The 18,202-nt window shown below is 34.7% G+C and overlaps 1 protein-coding gene across 2 annotated transcripts in view; it reads right to left on the reverse strand.

Moving 5' to 3' along the window:
* Positions 1 to 3,105: 3,105 nt before the first annotated feature.
* Positions 3,106 to 18,202, reverse strand: part of DARS1 (aspartyl-tRNA synthetase 1) — a 72,940-nt gene continuing 57,843 nt past the window's right edge. For both annotated transcript variants that reach the window (XM_082465908.1, XM_082465909.1), the window contains exons 11-16: positions 10,288 to 10,434; positions 8,917 to 8,959; positions 7,457 to 7,537; positions 5,951 to 6,062; positions 5,692 to 5,763; positions 3,106 to 3,781 (exon numbers count right to left, since the gene is read on the reverse strand). In XM_082465908.1, the coding sequence (XP_082322034.1) occupies positions 3,690 to 3,781; positions 5,692 to 5,763; positions 5,951 to 6,062; positions 7,457 to 7,537; positions 8,917 to 8,959; positions 10,288 to 10,434 (547 nt within the window). In that variant the 3' untranslated portion in view covers positions 3,106 to 3,689. The remainder of the gene's footprint in view (positions 3,782 to 5,691; positions 5,764 to 5,950; positions 6,063 to 7,456; positions 7,538 to 8,916; positions 8,960 to 10,287; positions 10,435 to 18,202) is intronic.

Genomic DNA, 18,202 nt, shown 5'->3' on the forward strand with positions numbered 1-18,202 from the left:
CCCAAAGTTTAAAAAAAAAAAAAGACTTCCTTTAAAAATTTAAATGGAAAGGCACAGGACTTAGAATAGTTAAAATAATCCTGAAAAAGAGAAACAAGGCTGGTGGACTTAAACTCTCATTCACTGCTGGCAGAAATGCAAGATGCTACAGCTACTTTGGAAAATGTATGGCAGTATCTTATAAAGCTAAATATACCTTCTTATAGTTCGCAGAAATTTCACTCCTAGGTATGTACTTAATAGAAATGAAAACAGGCCTGCACAAAGACTTGCAAGCAAATGTTCATAGCACCATTATTCACTACAGATTAAAAACTGGATGCTACTTATATGTATATCAACTGGTAAACAGATAAGCAAATTATGGCATATCCATCCTATGGAATACTACTGATCAATAAAGAGAAGTACACTATTAATATATGCAACAACATGGATGAATCTCAAAAACATCATGCTTAAAGAATGAAGTCAAACACAAGACTATATATTGTTCCATTTATATGAAACTCTAGAAAAGATCTTTGTTGCCAGAGGCGGCAACTATAAAGATGCACTGTGGAGCTTTCTAGGGCAATGGAAATATTCTGTAGTTTGATTAAGGTGGAGGTTACCTGACTATATAAAATTACCAAAATACATCAAACTACACACTTAAGATGAATGAATTTTGTTGTATATATTAGCAAGTCGAATTCAGTAGTACATACACAAAATAAGACATCATAATCAAGTAGTATTTATTCCAGAAAAATATCAGGCATTTGTATTACTATCATCTGTCATATTCAAAACTAAAGGAAAAAAAATTGCAGCAAATACAGAAAAAGTATTTGACAAATTCAAGACTCATTCTTAACAGAAACTCATTAACCTGATAAAGGGCACCATGCACTGCAATGAAGAGTAGCTCCCCGCTCGCTGCAACTAGAGAAAGCCCACGTGCAGCAAAGAAGACCCAACACAGCCAAAGGAAAAAAAAATAAATAAAAGAACATGGATCCCAGCTTCAACTTAAAAAAAAAAAATTAATTCAGAAACAAGAAAAGCACACCCACATCACTGCTTTTATTCAACATTCTACTGAAGGGCTTAACTAATACAATAAGTAAATACGACACAAGAATTAGACAGGAAGGGTTAAAACTCTCTTTATTTGCCAGACACTATTCTATGCGCCAGGTGTTGTTCTAAGAGTTTCATGCTTTTTAATTCCCACAGTAGTCCCATGAGATAGGATTATGAAAATAAGGAAAGTTGAGGATAAGCAAGTTACCCAAGGTTACATAGCTAGTAAACAGCAAAATCAGGATCTTAACCCTAACCCTAATCCAAGTAGTACAGCCACAGAATCCATACTTTGTACTACTATGCTATCCTTCCTTGCATCTGGTTGTCTCCTTTGAACATACAAGACACTCAATAGAAACTATAGAACTAATAAGAGTTCAGGAATGTTGCTGCATAAAAAAAGTAACAAAGAAAAACTGATAACCGATAGTGTTCTTATGCCTAACAATTTAAAAATGAAAGAGAAAAAAAAGGTCCCATTTCCAATAGAAAAAAAATGGTAAGGTTTCCTAGCATAAACGAAAAATTAAAAAGTAATTTATTTAATTTAATTAAGTAATTTATTTTTGGCTGTGCCGTGCAGCTTGTGGGATTTTAGTTCCCTGACCAGGGATTGAATCCGGGCCCTGGGCAGTGAGAGCATGGAGTCCTAACCACTGGACCGCCAGGGAATTCCCAATTAAAAAGTAATTTTGAAAGATATTAAAGAACATCACAATTAAAGAAAAAATACCAAAAAAGGAAGGGATATACCATGTTCACTCATTGGCAGACTGAATAGATGAAAATTCCAAGTCTTTTCAAATTATTTATAAATTCAAGATAACTCCATCAAAATCCCAGAATACACATATCAAATAAATCTGCAAAATAATACTAGACAATGTTTATAGAAACAAATATTTAGTTAAAATATAAAAACATGGAAAAGAATTTTAAAAAAACCCACTGAATTGATATAGTAGTTATCACTAGGTAGGAAGGAACAGGATCAGGGTGGGTAAATGGTAAAACTTAACTGTATCCACTACTTTTTCTCTAAAAAAGAAAATAAAATATCTGAAGCAAATATGACAATGTTAAGATTTGATAAAGCCTGGTGGCAAGTATAGGGGTGTCCTTTTTATCATGCTCTAATCTGGTTGACATGTTTGAAATACTTTATAAAAAAAAATTACATACAAAGATTACATCATTCTAAGACGTTATAAACCATTTATTTTGAAAGAAGCTATAATTCTATGAACTTGAGAAGAATAGATCTAGGGCTGTTATTATTATACTATTTTGGGGCTTGGAGATTATGCAATACAGAAAAAACAGGTATAGTTCATTTTATTCTTGGTGTAGCTTAAATGTATTTAACACTTCTGGGGTGCCTACCAAACTCAAGATACTTTGCTAGGTTATGAAAGAAAGATATAAAAATTGAGTCTCTACTCTCAAAGAGCTCATAATCTAGATGGTGAAATAAATTAACTTTAAAAAATAATGGGCAGATATATATGATCCAAGGGTAATGTTCTACCTTTCTGACCCCCTTACTTTTTTCTGTATTATTTTTCCTTTTCCTGTAGGAAATATCTGCATTACATTATTTTGTTCCTCACCATTATGTGTGGCTCACCATAAAATTAACATTAGCATCAACATATTTAAAAATCTAGAGGAAAAGTGTTTCTAACTAATTCTTAAACAGAAATTTCATTTTGGGAGGGAAGTGGGAGTGCATTTTAGTGATATTCACTAAATGCCAGTACCAGTTAAAAACAAAAACAGAAAATTCTGCAATATTTTTTAATCTATGTGAAATAAACTATTAAAGCAACCCAAGCTTTCAGCTTTAAGAACTGTATCCTTACACCCATCTGAATTTACCTCTTGATTAATACATGTTATGAATATATCAGTTTTCATTTGCTTTCAAGCATTTACATAAACTGGATGTCTATTTTTTTTCTTCTCCCAAATTATAAATGCCAAGAACCAGTTATAAAATCACGTTGCCATGAAGTTACACAGAAACAACTATAATTAGCTTTAAAATTTTATTGAAATTCAGGTTTAGATTATTTAACAATTTAATATAATATTATATTGTATATTTTCTAACCAGTATTCTCACCTGCTTTACATGATTTCTGAGCACAATTTTTAAGAATTGATATTTTCTGCCTAATTTTCCATGATATGCCAATTATACATTCATTAAAATCTCAGATACTCCCCTAAAATTGTTCTTACCTCAACGTCAGAATTTAAAAAAATAAGACCAAATATTGAAAATGTAAGACATTAATATTGTAGCCACTGCAATATAGAAAAGAAAATTTACACAATATTATCTGTTTAAAATTGCTGTTAACATTTATTGTAGTAATGCAATATATGAACGTTTAACATAACAATATGAATTTTTCATTAAAATGTTCAACCACTTCCTACTGAAGCATGTCCAAAGTTATAAAAATCTTCTCTTTTAAAGTAACCTATACTGAATTAGTCCAAAAGTAATTGTGGCACTTTGGATAAGACATTTATTTTATTGCATATTTTAAGTACCTAAGGTACAGCCTGATTAATAGCAGGTACTGGAAAGAATAAAAGCAACAGTTTCCTTAAGGAGTAAGTCGTTTGGGATCACGGGGAAACATTGAGGTCTGACGAACATTGTGCAAGCCCAAAAAGAGCATAGTCACTCGTTCCAACCCTGGAGAAAACAAAATAATCATTAATTCATTTTCTGAAAATCTCCCAGGGTCTTACCTATTGAAAACTACCAAAATAATATCACTGATCAACAAAATGCTTTTCCTTGTTAGGAAAAAAATGACTTCTATTATTTTGAGTTTAAAATGGAATATTTTGGGTCTGATTCAGAAAACAGATGATGCTGTATGTGGGAAGGACTAAATGAGATATTCTTAAGCTGTATGGATTCTGTGAAATGTGAACTACAAAAATTATGTAAATATCCAAAATTTATGATCTAAACAAACAAAAAATATTTTATAAGCCTATTATTATGTTTTCAAGTGAGACCAGATTTTACTTATGTAGTCCAGGCCATCAGTGTAAGATGAAAGTCATAAACTTGTTCACGGAAATTTGATTTAACGGAAGTTACCAGAAATTTATTATAATTCAATACACATGAAACATGGTGGTTCCTAGCATAAAAGACTCTATAATACATTATTGTACTAAATGTTTTGAATGTAGAAGAGTCTGATTTTGACATGTGACTTAAATACTATATTACTGACAAGAATTAAGAACAAGTATCACCTAAGAAACACAGCAAAACTAGCAAATGAAACTTGTTGTGTGCAATATGATATATCTCGTTCACTGAATTGTAGCAGGCTAATACATCCCACAAAGAAGGCAAGGTCAAAGAATACTTTTATATATCAACAACTTTTAAGTTTAATACATTTAACATCTAAAAGTAATATAAATAAAAGAATTAATATTTTTATTTCTATTCCTTACTAAAAAACATCTGCAGACGTAAATTTGAACCTTGTATTATAGTAACCTAACACTAATCAAAAAAAAAAAATCACCATATCCCATCTTCCACTCAAATATTAATTAACAAAAATAGGTAGTATTTTGATAACCATTCAAGTGTCTTTCTTCACAAGCACGATGAAAATTTACATTGTCAGTTACAAAAATTTGTAAAATATCATGCAAAATGCACATCATTCAATATTCTAAGAGAAAATAGTCATAAATTTCCCATTGAAATTTAAACTATGTATATATTCAATGTAGCATTGTTTGTAATAACAAAAGGCTGGTAATACCCTACATGTCTATCAATAGGAAGCTGGTTAACAAGATTACCATGCACCCTTTCAATGGATTCTATGTAGTGATTAAAAATGAATGAAAAAGCTCCTTAAGTATTGATAAGGAACAACTTACAAAATATAGTAAGTGAAAAACGCAAGCTATTGAATGGTTTATATAGTATAAAAAAATGTATTTTAAAAAGTGCATGTAGCTTTGCATATGCAAAGATTATCTTTGCAAAGGCAAAGAAAAAACTAGAAACAATAGTTTTCTGTAGGGAGGTGAATGTACACTCTTCTATATGCTTTGAATTTGAAATTTTTGTAAGTATATTACCTGTTTACCAAAAACCCCAAAACAAACAACAGAAAACTTAAGAGTTTTTGATATGGACATCCAAAAGTTGAGTAAGTTAAATTTTTACTCATTTTCAATCACAGAGCAGCACCTTACATATACTCTAGAAGTGGTTCTAAAAGCCAATGAAATGTTAAATTTCAACAAAAACATTTAGCAGCAATCTGAACTAACCGGAGGGAGAGCTTTAATCTGGGCTAATCTGAATGAACTCACGGATACAGAAAGAAAAGAGGACACTCAAAATCAAATTTTCATTTAGTCGTAACTCACTTAAAAAATTCTTATAATACATATTTGTATTACACTTAGCACTTATGAACTTATTTGTAAGCAATAACAATATACAGAATTTACTTTTTGGAGTCTAATGCTGAAGAAATTTTGTTAGAACTGAATGAACACTTTGACAAATGAAATCTGGGTTGGAAATACTGTCATAATATAAAGAAATATTACCAATGCCTCCACCAGCATGAGGAGGGGCTCCAAAGCGGAAGGAATCAATGTATGCCTTAATTTTCTCCAAATCTACAAAACAAACATAAAAAACCCCCACATAATTTATCATCTTATTTAGCTTAAAAAAATTGCAAAAGCAATTACTGTACAATGAAGACTAAAACAAATGACTGTTTCTGAAAAGTCTTTAAAGGGTTTTAAAATTTATTGTTTTCAGAATATACATGGCCCTCCTCAGTATATTTAAGTTGTTTACCAATTCCATGATGTAAGGCTCTCTCTGTTAGCAGCTGAGGATCATGTATTCTTTGAGCTCCTGACAGTATTTCTTCTCCTCTCATGAACATATCGTAAGAGTTGGACTGTTTCTGCAGGAAAAACAAACAAAAAAATACCACTCAAGTGGCTATCACCCTATCACACATATGTGGAAAAACACCCTTTGTTGCATGAAGAACAAGTCCATTTTTTCCTACAATTAATGATGGAACCTGCTCCAATAAACATTTGTTTCTCTAAAACAGGATTAAACTAGTGAGGGATGAAAAATAAGTTCTTCCTTGCCTCTATCAGATTTTATGCTCCCCTTCTCCCACACCTTCCAACAACAAATCAGAACATTATATCTTCTTTTAAGAAGTAGTGCTGATTCTTATTTCACTTTATCATCTGAATTTTTTAAGTGTGATATGATTTTGAGATCACTTTTGGAACTTCAAATTATCAACAAGTGTTAGTCTTTTTAACTTTTAAAACGCCATTATTTTAAGGAAAGTAAATTGAACATCAATTTACCATAGCTCAAACTATTCCTTATCAGGTTTTAACTTACTTTCCTTGTCTTTCAATAAACCAATGGTTCTCAAAGTGTGATTGCTGGACTGGTAGCTTCAGTATTACCTTATCAGAAATACCAATTATCAAGCCCCACCCCAGACCAACTAATCAGAAAGTCTGGTGATGGGGCCCACCAATCTGTGGTTTAAAAGCCCTCCAAGTGATTCTGATGCCCACTGAAGTTGGGGAACCAGTGCAGAGGAAAAACAATGAAAAGCCACAAGACATTATTTAGATTAACTACCAGGATAGAATGTGAATTCTTAGTTCAAGGTCAATAATAAAATGATTTGGTAAAGTCTTCAAATCTATTAATACTATTTGTTGTTTATATAGTGTTATTTCCTCATATATCTTTAAAAATGACACAAGGAACTTGCCTGGTGGTGCAGTGGTTAAGAATCCGCCTGCCAATGCAGGGGACATGGGTTCGAGCCCTGGTCTGGGAAGATCCCACATGCTGCGGAGCAACTAAGCCTGTGTGCCACTACTGAGCACCTGTGCCACAACTACTGAAGTCCGCGTGCCTAGAGCCCATGTTGCGCAACAAGAGAAGCCACCACATTGAGAAGCCCACGCACTGCAACAAAGAGTAGCCCCCGCTCGCTGCAACTAGAGAAAAGCCCGCACACAGAAAAGAAGACCCAACACAGCCCCCCACAAAAATAATAATAATAATAAAGTTTTTAAAAAAACACATGAAAATTATTTTTAATACAAGTTCTGGGGACTAATTTGCTAGAATATTCAAATTTCACAGTATCATTTTGACCTGACAGAAACTAGTAGCAATACATATAAAAACGTGTCCATCAAAACTGCAAGTTACTAATGAAAACCATTATTCCCATTGTACAACTTGACACAGTGACAATAAAGTTTTCCCTCTTCCCCCAGACAGGTTATTTAAAATCAAATTACTTACAGGATTTCTTGGGTCAGGCATGGTATAGAAAGGTCTTACAGCCAATGGATATTTATCAAGAATATAAAAATCTGTATCATACTATAAAAAGAATAAATATGATTAAAACAGATTTTTAAGAAGTTTAATGAAAGTAAAAAGAAGGCTGCCATTTCAATTAACTGTCTTTTTTTATACATAAGTTTTGTTCTTCAAAATTACTGTAATTACACTCTATATACAATAACTATTCTGCTTCTTTCAAGTAACACCTGTATCCTACAGTATTTTGCCATGATGTTATAAATTCTTCCAATATACTTAATTTTTAGGAGCTGTTGACTATTCGATCATAGTTCAAATATGCATTTTTCGTTTTCTTTTTTTGGACATGTAATCTCTTTCCAATTTCTCCTCCATTGAAAATTATGCTGTGATAAACTTCTTTGATTTTCATTTTTTTGCATTGCAATTCTAGCTCATTTAGTTTTTCAGATGCATTTTATAACTATTTTTGTTAAATTATCCCAAATCTCATTGGGTTTTACAAAAACTACATTAAATCTATAAATTATTTTGGGAAAACTGACGTCTTTTACTATATTCATCTAAAAAAACCTTGATTATTCCCCCCAATAATTTAAATTTTCCCCTAGATATCTAATATTTTAGATACTAATTTGGTAGTTTTTCTCAGATGAAAACTACAATTGAAATAACATTAACATGAAATTATGACACTTTTGTTAGAAAGAATATGTGACCTACATTTAGTTAAACCATTCACGTTTCAACTCTTTTGATGTTAAACATTTTTCCTAAAACTGGAGCATAGAGAGAATGTCAACAGAGCTGACAAATTAGAAATGGCCCCACTGAAACATCATTTTAAAGGTATAAACTCAGTACTATGCAGTTTCACAAACAGGCTAGTTCCCCAGTCAGTTGAACAGTTTTGAGTGCAACCAGCAGGAGGAGCTCAAGGACTGTTTTTATTCAATTACACAATTTTCTTAATTTCTTTAAAGATCACACTAAGTTTAACTTTTCTCTTCTTTGGAATTTTAGAAAATGAGATGGGAAAGTAGCTTTCATGTAAGAGGCATAAAGGAAATTCATTCACCCTCTAGTCCCATGAATTAGCAAGGGTAGTCAGGGAAGACCATTTCTAAATAATTTAAAATCATCTTGAGGTCCTCTCTAACTAATCTGACAATCAGACCTAGACATCACTTTTAGAGGTACCTCAGTACAACTCATACAAAAATCAAATACTGAGCTAATCATACCATTTGGGCAAAGCCTGTCTGAATACTTTTTATTTTTCTAAGAATTAAAAAAAATATATTATCCCCCTTGGTTTTTATTTATTCTGGAGTATTACCATTCTAGGAAGATTAGCCCCCCTTGCAACTGTTCTCTAGTTCCAGGGTATGTTTCAAATTTATAAAAAGAAATTCAGCATGTACAAGAGTCCTTACCTTTTCCTTTACCAAACGACCCAACAGTTTTTCATTTGGTGTACTGAAAAAGAAACAGGAAATCAGATGTTTGAAGATCAGACAGCAACTTAAAAGAGTTTTAAGTTAATAAGGAACCTCTTCTATTTGAAGTTCTCAAAGGATAAAAAATTTAGCCAAAATACATAGTTGTCTATTCTGCTCCTTTTTAAAAAGGCAACTACTACTGGAAACCACTTATGAGTGCACCTGGTACAGTCAGTAGGTGCTGCTCAATAATATTTAAATAAAAGTATAAATAGAATTTAGCAATTCACTGATTCATAAATAGCATGGATGAAGTAGTGTCCTGCAATTACAGATAATGAAAGTTTACTATACCAACATAGGCTTCTCTTGCCATTAAATGGTTCTACTTCAAAACGGTCTCTCCTTTTTTACTCTTTATCAAAGATTTATAAAACATAAATCAGTATTTCCAAGTAAAATGTAACAGTGTATATAGAAACCAATTACATTTCTATAGCCAGGACTTTGCTACTTTAAGTTCTATCCTATTTAAGAAAAATTTCCAAAATACTTACAAAAATATTATCCAACTTCAAGTAATTATAGAATTTATGGTTTTCCTTAAAATGTCGTCTAGCAGTGTACAGGATGATTAAAACAATATATATACATATGTGTACACACACACACATATATTTGTTAAACAAATAAAAGTAAATGAAGGGTTTTGGGTGAAATATGTTTTTAAAAAAACCCTAAAAAAAAATAATAACCCTCTCTTCCTTACTATATTGATATGAATTATTGTGTTGGCTTAAATATTTTAACTTAAGAACCCTTGAATAAAACATAAGTAGACAGAAATCTCCAATCTTTATTAAACTGTATAATTAATTTCAAAATTATAAATTGTTTGACCTGAATTTAGATAATATAATACAGTTATATCAAAGATCAGTGACTTGTATAACTTTTAGAGATCTTTAAAAGTTTCATACCCTAATCCTGTATGGGGACAGATTTAGGCTGTTGTCTATCCCCTCTAACACCACTGATTTAGAAAGAGAGTTCACATATTAGATGATAAAATCACAGGCAAAAGGCCCTATATTTTCTTTAAAGCATTACAAATATGAAGCAGGGGGGAAAATGCACAAAAATGGTGTTTATAAACAAAAATACTGAAGCTTAGGCAAACCACATTAAACATAACATTTTATTTCAGATCACACATTGAACAAAACAAACATCATACTATATACCAAAATTAATAAAATTGAAGTTTATCAACTGGGTGAAAAAAACATCATTCATCAATACATTTATTCTTTTGTATCTTAAATCTAATTACTAAAGTTTTAAAAATCACAAAGAGAAACAAACCTTAGATCTTCTTCATCTCCCATTTCAATTCCGGCTTCCCTAAGCATAGCTAATGCTTCACAATACTCTAGTCTTAAAGTTGGCTCCAAAAATTTGAATGGCTCACATGGGAACTGTTTATTCACCGTCTGAATTTCAGTTTGAAACCTATTTGTACAATGATTAAGAGTTAATAAAAATGTATGAAATAAATGTTTTCCCCACATGAGGTCACTGTAGCAATACATAAATATAAAAAAAATTTTTAACCAATACTGGTGAAATAAGGAACATACAGCTTTTTTTCTTCCACACACTCCATACACATTTTTTTCTTAAACAAAGCAGCAACATTTTTAACATTTCATTGGAGTTATTATATGTGCAGTGATGAGGAAAGGGCAACTTGAACAGGTTCTGGGGTAGAAACATGCCCTTTCCAGCTGAACCTGCTCATTGCCACAGATCTCCTAGCTGTCCGGGGAGCCTGTACTCAAGCGGCCAGTTGACATGGACCCAAGAGCCTATATACTATTAGTTCCATGGTTCCACTGATAACAATTGTGAATTCAGAGATAACTCAAAAGGAAATGCTTTTAGAGCAAAGCTCTTTCATGTAAAATCAGCCTCAGTATAGAAATTGCCTCAGGGACTTTTAGGCTCTTCAGTAGTAGAAACAGCAGCTAAGAAAAAGTATCTGGTAGGTATTGAATATCTGTTTATGTCACATAAAATCATTCTTTGAAACAGTGTATGCACCAGAAAAAAACTGTTATCAAGAAATTAAGTTAAATAAGGAAATTTAAATACTTAAAAAATATTTAACACCATTTCTCAATCTCATTTGTCATCACAGTGGCATTAAAGGATAAAAAACTTTCTTTATAATTCATATCAGCTCACATTGTTAGAAACATAAAATACCCATTTTATGGGCATTAAAAAAATCTGACTTTTTAATACTTTAATAACACTTGTTATCATCAAGGAAGACCAAATTAATGAACACTTATCTTCCCCCATTCCCATTATACCATAAGTTTGTTTAGGAGAGTGGCTATTTCTTTCTCATTTTAATAATCACTATAGTATGTTTATTGTCTACCTTCTAAACAAGAGGCACAAGACAAATGTTTACTGCACTAAACTGCTGCTGTGGAAGAGGGTAAGATTAAAAAGGTATATTTTACTAAAGTATTTATGGATGAAATGATAGCTGAGGTTTGCTTCAAAATAAGAGGGCAGGGGGGAAATGGGTAAAACAAAATTGGCCATGGGTTGACAATGGCTGAAATTGGGTGATGAGTATATGGGGTTTCATTAGGCTAGTCTATCTACTTTTATAAGAGATTTAGAATTTTCCATGATTAACAGAATTGAAAAGTGTATGTTTACATTCTATGAAAACAGTAGAAATAAAAACACTACTACTTCCTGATTAGTCTTAAAGTTTTAATGGAAGTAATAAACTTTAGCCATTGATTCATTCAAATCTTGATATAAGTAGGGTTAAGATGACCCCAATAATTAATTTTTAAATTGCTTTGCTTTGGATATTAACCCCTATTCATGTTAATCAATGGTAATACAAAAATATGAATATCAATATTTTAACAGATTATTGACTGGATATGTATTAATACGTCTTTTGTTACCCGAATGTCATTGACCAGAGACGTATCAATACGTTTTTAGAGAGTGATACAATTAACATCACCATGCGAAGTTGTTAGAGCTTAAAATTGATCAAGGACAGCTTACGATTGTCATTATCATTCACATTTTGCTCCATTAGGTTTTTGTTCCAACCTTGTGTATATTATAAATGCAAGTTTATTACCATAAAATTTTCAAAAATGATGCATCATGAAATTTTGAGTGAAGAAGAATTTTTCAGTGAATTTTATGCAGATACTTTTTCTGATTGTCCGAGCGACATATATACTAGTGTCTCAGAAGACGACAGTTCTTCAGAATGTAGTTCTGATTTAGATGATGTGAATATCAGACCAACAAAAAGATAAAAAACCTTAGTGACTGATTCTGATAAGGAAAGTGAAAATGAAACTCAAGGTGCTAGAGAATGCTCCTTTGCTTCTACAGAAGAGTGGACTGAAGACAACATTGCACGAAAATTAGAAGGTTTTACAGATGTGTTAGATGTAACTATTAATGTAACAACCCACAAAGTGTTAGTGAAATAACAGAATTAACTTTTGGTAACAACTTTTTGAAGCTGGTCGCTTCTCAAACAAACTTGTATCGTACACAGAATGAAAAATCCTATAAAAAGTATAAGGCTTTAAGATGGACAGATGTAACCAGTAGTGACATGATGAAGTTTCTTGGATTAATAATTTTGATGGGACAAATAAGAAAGTCACACTGGAAAGAATATTGGTCGACTGATCCCTTACTTGAAACACCTATCTTTCCAAAGATTATGACAAGAAGAAGGTTCGAACAAATAATGATATTTCTTCACTTTAACGATAACTCGGAAACTCTACTTCTTGCAGACAGAATTTCAAAAGTTAAAACTTTTTTGGATTATTTTCTACCAAAATTTCAATTGATCTATATACCCAAACAAGAGCTATCACTTGAGGAGGCAATGATAAAATGGATAGAATGACTCAGATTCAAAACCTATAATCACGGAAAACTTACAAAATATGGAACTTTGGTCAGGATGGTTAGCAAAAGTGAAACTGGATATATATGCAACCTTGCGATTTACATGGGTGAAGGAAAGAAAGTGCAAGAAACTATTATCGGTCCTACAATCACCTTGGTTCGTGGCACCATATTTACCAAGACAATTATTAAAACAGTGTGGCCCATCTAAAATATTGTTGAAAAATAAAACCAGAGTTTGTGGGATTATAAGAGAGAATCATGGTCTACCAAACCAATTAAAGGAGAAATCTAAAAATCTACAGGGGGAGAAATGACATTCTTATGGACGGGAGAAGTGATTCTTCTTATGGAAAGACAAGAGGCTAGTCCACACGGTGACAACTATTCATGATGCCTCCACAGCATCTACAAGAAAGGAAGACAGGAGGACTGGCCATCAGATAACTAAGCCCACCTGAATATTAGAGTATAATAAATATATTAAAGGAGTTGATCAATCCGGTCAGTATCTGGCAAACTTCAATATCCTCTGAAAAACTCAAAAATGGTATAAGAAAGTGGGTTTCTATTTGAGTAATTGTGGTTTACTCAATGCATTTAAAATTAATTGTAGCATTAATGCACAGAATAAAATGACTTACAAGCAATTTTTGTTAGCAGTAGCTAGAGAATGGGTAAGTGACCATTCTGGTGAATGTAGTGGTAGTCCTGCACCTGGTCTTTCTTGTGGCATTTCTAAAAGAGCTCCCCACAAAGATCCACCTTGTTGACTATCAGGTAAAAGCACATATTCTAGAGGAAATAATACCCACAGGACTAAAAAAAAAAATGCTGCCAGAAAGTGTAGAGTCTGCTCTTCTAGGGGAAAGTGCAGTGAAACACAGTATATTTGTAATAGATGTTCTGTTCCCCTGCACAGAGTTCACTGCTATACTGCCTATCACACTCTAATGAAATATTAGAATGCTTTAGTAAGACATGTACAAAGTTTCAAATAAATACATTAAGAGCAGGGCTTCCCTGGTGGCAGAGTGGTTAAGAATCCGCCTGCCAATGCAGGGGACACGGGTTTGAGCCCTGGTCCGGGAAGATCCCACATGCTGTGGAGCAACTAAGCCCGTGCGCCACAACTACTGAGCCTGCACTCTGAGCCTGCGAGCCACAGCTACTGAAGCCTGCACGCCTAGAGCCCATGCTCCGCAACAAGAGAAGCCACCGCAGTGAGAAGCCCGTGCACCACAACGAAGAGTAGCCCCCGCTTGCTGCAACTAGAGGAAGCCCACGCGCAGCAACAAAGACCCAACTCAGCCAAAAATAAACAAATAAATAAATTTATTTAAAAAAATACATTAAGTGCAAAAAAAGTTGATATTTACTCAAACGTGGGTGTTTCAATATTCACTTACATAACAAATCGCTGGCCACAGGCGTTCGTTTCTGCAAAAATCCCCGAGTCAATAATGTGTTAAAATACATTTGTATATTCTTCTGTGAGAGATAAGTACTAATGATAAACAGGGGAGGGATAGGACAAAAGCCAGATAACCCAGTTTACAACTGACATAGAAACTTAAAATTCCTAAATGCTATACAGAAGATAGAAAGAAGGCTTTTATTTCCAAGTTGCCATGTTAAGTCTACTGATAAAGCCCAGTGATAATGGTGTCTGAATCTCTAATTTCTAAGTAGAGATTTGATTTTAATCCCAAGGGCCCAATTCATGCTTGGTCTGTTGTTGCAAAAACCAAAGTGGAAATTTCATATTCCAATATTAAGTAGTGAAGATGTCAATACCTAAAATAAATGAATTTCACAAACCTCCTTGAATTATAAATGTAAAAAGAAAATGAGAAAAGCTCTATTCCTTCATTATAGTTTCAAAAGATATTTTGTTTTATAGGGAAACATCTGTCATTCTGTTGACTATCTGAATGAAAGTTGCTTAAAATAAACTCCATTGAAATGTTTCAGAGAACAAAGGTTAAAAGAAAAGGCTGGGAGGAGTGGCCAAGATCGTAGAGTAGGAAGACCTTGAATTCACCTCCACCCATGGGCACACCAAAATAACTATTTACAGAGCAACTATCGATGAGAACAACCAGAAGACTAGCAGAAGAGATCTTCTACAACCAACGATATAAAGAAGGAACCACAAAGAGACGGGTAGGAAGGGCAGAGATGTGGCATAGTCAACAACCATACTCCCAACGTAGGCAACCAACAAATGGGAGGATAATCACAACTGCAGAAATTCCCCCCAAGGAGTGAGAGGTCTGAGTCCTATATTGGGTTCCCCAGGCTGGGGATCCTGCACCAGGAAGACAAGCCTGCTAGAATGTCTGGCTTTGAAGGCCAGTGGGGCTTGCATTTGGGAGAACTGAAGCCCCACAGGAAACAGAAAATCCACTTAAAGGGTGCATGTAAAATCTCACATGCTCTGAGACCTGGGGCAGAAGTGGTAACCTGAAAGGAGACAGGGTCAGACCCACTTGCTGATCTTGGAGAGCCTCCTAAACAAGCAGAAGGCAACTGGGACTCACCCTGGGGACACAGGTGTTAACAGCAGCCTTTTTTGGGAGCTCATTCTATCGTGAGGACACTGGTGCTGGCAAGCGCCATTTTGGAATCCTCCCTCTAGCCTGTTAGCGCAGGGACCAGGCCCGGCCCACCAGCCAGTCAGCACTAGTCCTGGGAAGCCCCAGGCCAAGCAGCCAACCACACAAGGATAAAGCCCCATCTACCAGCAGGCCAGTAGTAGCTGTAGACCCCTTTCCTCCCAAGCCCCCAGCCACCCTAGGATCTGGCCCTGCCCACAAGAGGGCCCAGGATTGGGCCCTGCCAAATAGTGGGCCAGCACCAGTCCTGGGGCCTGTCCTGCCCACCAGTAACCAGCAGGCTCTGCACTAGGCAGCGCTTGGCAACCAACTGGGCTGGGGGCCAACCAAGCCTACCAGCATGCCCACAGAGGTCAGCCCTGCCATAACAGAAGGGCCTACACAGCTCATAAAGCAGGCACCCCGTAGAGCATATCGCTCTGGTGAACAGAGGTGAGTGTGCTGCTGGGCCCTATATGATGTCTCCTACATAGGGCCACTTCTCCAAGATCAGGAAACATAATCGACCTACCTAATACATAGAAATAAAAACAGAGAATCAGGCAAAATAAGGTGACAATGGAATATTTTCAAAACAAAGGAAAAAGATAAAACCCCAGAAGAAGAGCTAAGTGAAGTGGAGATAAGCAATTTACCCAATAAAGAGTTCAAGGTAGGGAATTCCCTGGTGGTGGTCCAATGGTTAGGACTTGGTGCTTTGACTATGGGGGCCTGGGTTCAATCCCTGGTTGGGGAGTTAAGATCTCAAAAGCCATGCAGTGTGACAAAAAAAAAAAAAAAAAAAATCAAGGTAATGGTCATAAAGATGCTCAATTCACTTGAGAGAAGAATGGATAAACACAATGAGAAGTTTAACAGAGTTATTAAATATAAAGAAGAACCAAACAGAGATGAAGAATATAGTAACAAATAAATACACTAGAAGGAATCAACAGTAGATTAGATGATACAGAGGAACAAATTAGTGAACTGGAAGACAAAGTAGTCTAAACCACTCAAGTTGAACAGAAAAAAAGAAAGAAGAATTAAAAAAAATGAGGACAGTTTAAGTGACCTCTGGGACAACATCAAGCACACTAACATTCACATTATAGGGGTCCCAGAAGGAGAAAAAAGTGGCAGAGAATGCATTTGAAGACACAATAGCAGAAAACTTCCCTAACCTTGGAAAGGAAACAGATATCCAGGTCCACGAAGTACAGAGAGCCCCAAATAAGATCAACCCAAAGAGGTCTACACCAAGTCACAGTGTAATTAGGCAAAAATTAAAGATAGAGAATATTAAAAGCAGCAAGGGAAAAGTAACTAGATACATACAAAGGAACTCCTATAAAACTGTCAGCTGACTTTTCAGCAGAAACTTTGTAGGCCAGAAGGGAATGGAACCATATATTTAAAGTAATTGAAGTTAATAAACCTACAATCAAGAATACTCTATCTGGGGCTTCCCTGGTGGCGCAGTGGTTGAGAATCTGCCTGCCAATGCAGGGGACACGGGTTCGAGCCCTGGTCTGGGAAGATCCCACATGCCACGGAGCAACTGGGCCCGTGAGCCACAATTACTCAGCCTGCGCGTCTGAAGCCTGTGCTCCGCAACAAGAGAGGCCGCGATGGTGAGAGGCCCGCGCACCGCAATGAAGAGTGGTCCCCACTTGCTGCAACTAGAGAAAGCCCTCACACAGAAACGAAGACTCAACACAGTCATAAATAAATAAATAAAAGAACGTGAATTTCTTAAAAAAAAAAAAAAGAATACTCTATCTGGCAAGGGAGGCTATCATTCAAATTTAAAGGAATGATAAAGTGTTTTACAGACAAGCAAAAGCTAAGAGTTCAGCACCACTAAACTGGCTTTGTAAGAAATGTTAAAGGGACTTCTCAAAGGGGGGAAAGAAAGGCCATAACTAGGGAATTCTCTGGCAGTCCAGTGGTTAAGACTCCACACTTCCACTGTGGGGGCCTGGGTTCAATCCCTGGTCAGGGAAGTAAGGTCCCGCAAGCTGCGCAGAGCTGCCAAAAACAAACAATCAAAAGGCCACAACTAGAAACAGGAAAATTACAAAGAAAAAATCTCATTGGTAAAGGCAAATATATAGTAAAGGTAGTAGCTCAACCACTTATAAGGCTAGCAGAAAGGTTAAAAGACAAAAGTAGTAAAATCATCTATATCCACAATAAGTAGTTAAGAAATACACAAAATAAAAAGATATAAAATATGATGTCAAAAACATTAAATGTGGGGGAGGAGAGTAAAAACACAGGGCTGTTGAAATGCATTTGAACTTGAGAGATCATCAACTTAAAATAATAACGCATGTACATAGGTTGCTATATATAAACCTCATGGTAACCATAAGCCAAAAATCTATAACAGATACACACACACAAAAGAGAAAGGAATTCATATTAACACTAAAGATAGTCATCAAATCACAGGGAAGAAGAAAGCAAAAAGAAGAAAGAACAAAATAGAAATACAAAAACAACCCGAAAGCAAGTCACAAAATGGCAGTAAGAACATACCTATCAATAATTACTTTGAATGTAAATGGACTAAATGCTCCAGTCAAAAGACACAGAGTGGCTGAATGGATAAAAAAACAAGACCCAGAAATATGCTGCTTCCAAGACTCACTTCACATCTAAAGACACACTCAGATTGAAAGTGAGGGGATGGAAAA

Source organism: Balaenoptera physalus (assembly GCF_965194825.1).
Source record: "Balaenoptera physalus genome assembly, chromosome: 6".
In the NCBI taxonomy this organism is placed as follows: domain Eukaryota; kingdom Metazoa; phylum Chordata; class Mammalia; order Artiodactyla; family Balaenopteridae; genus Balaenoptera; species Balaenoptera physalus.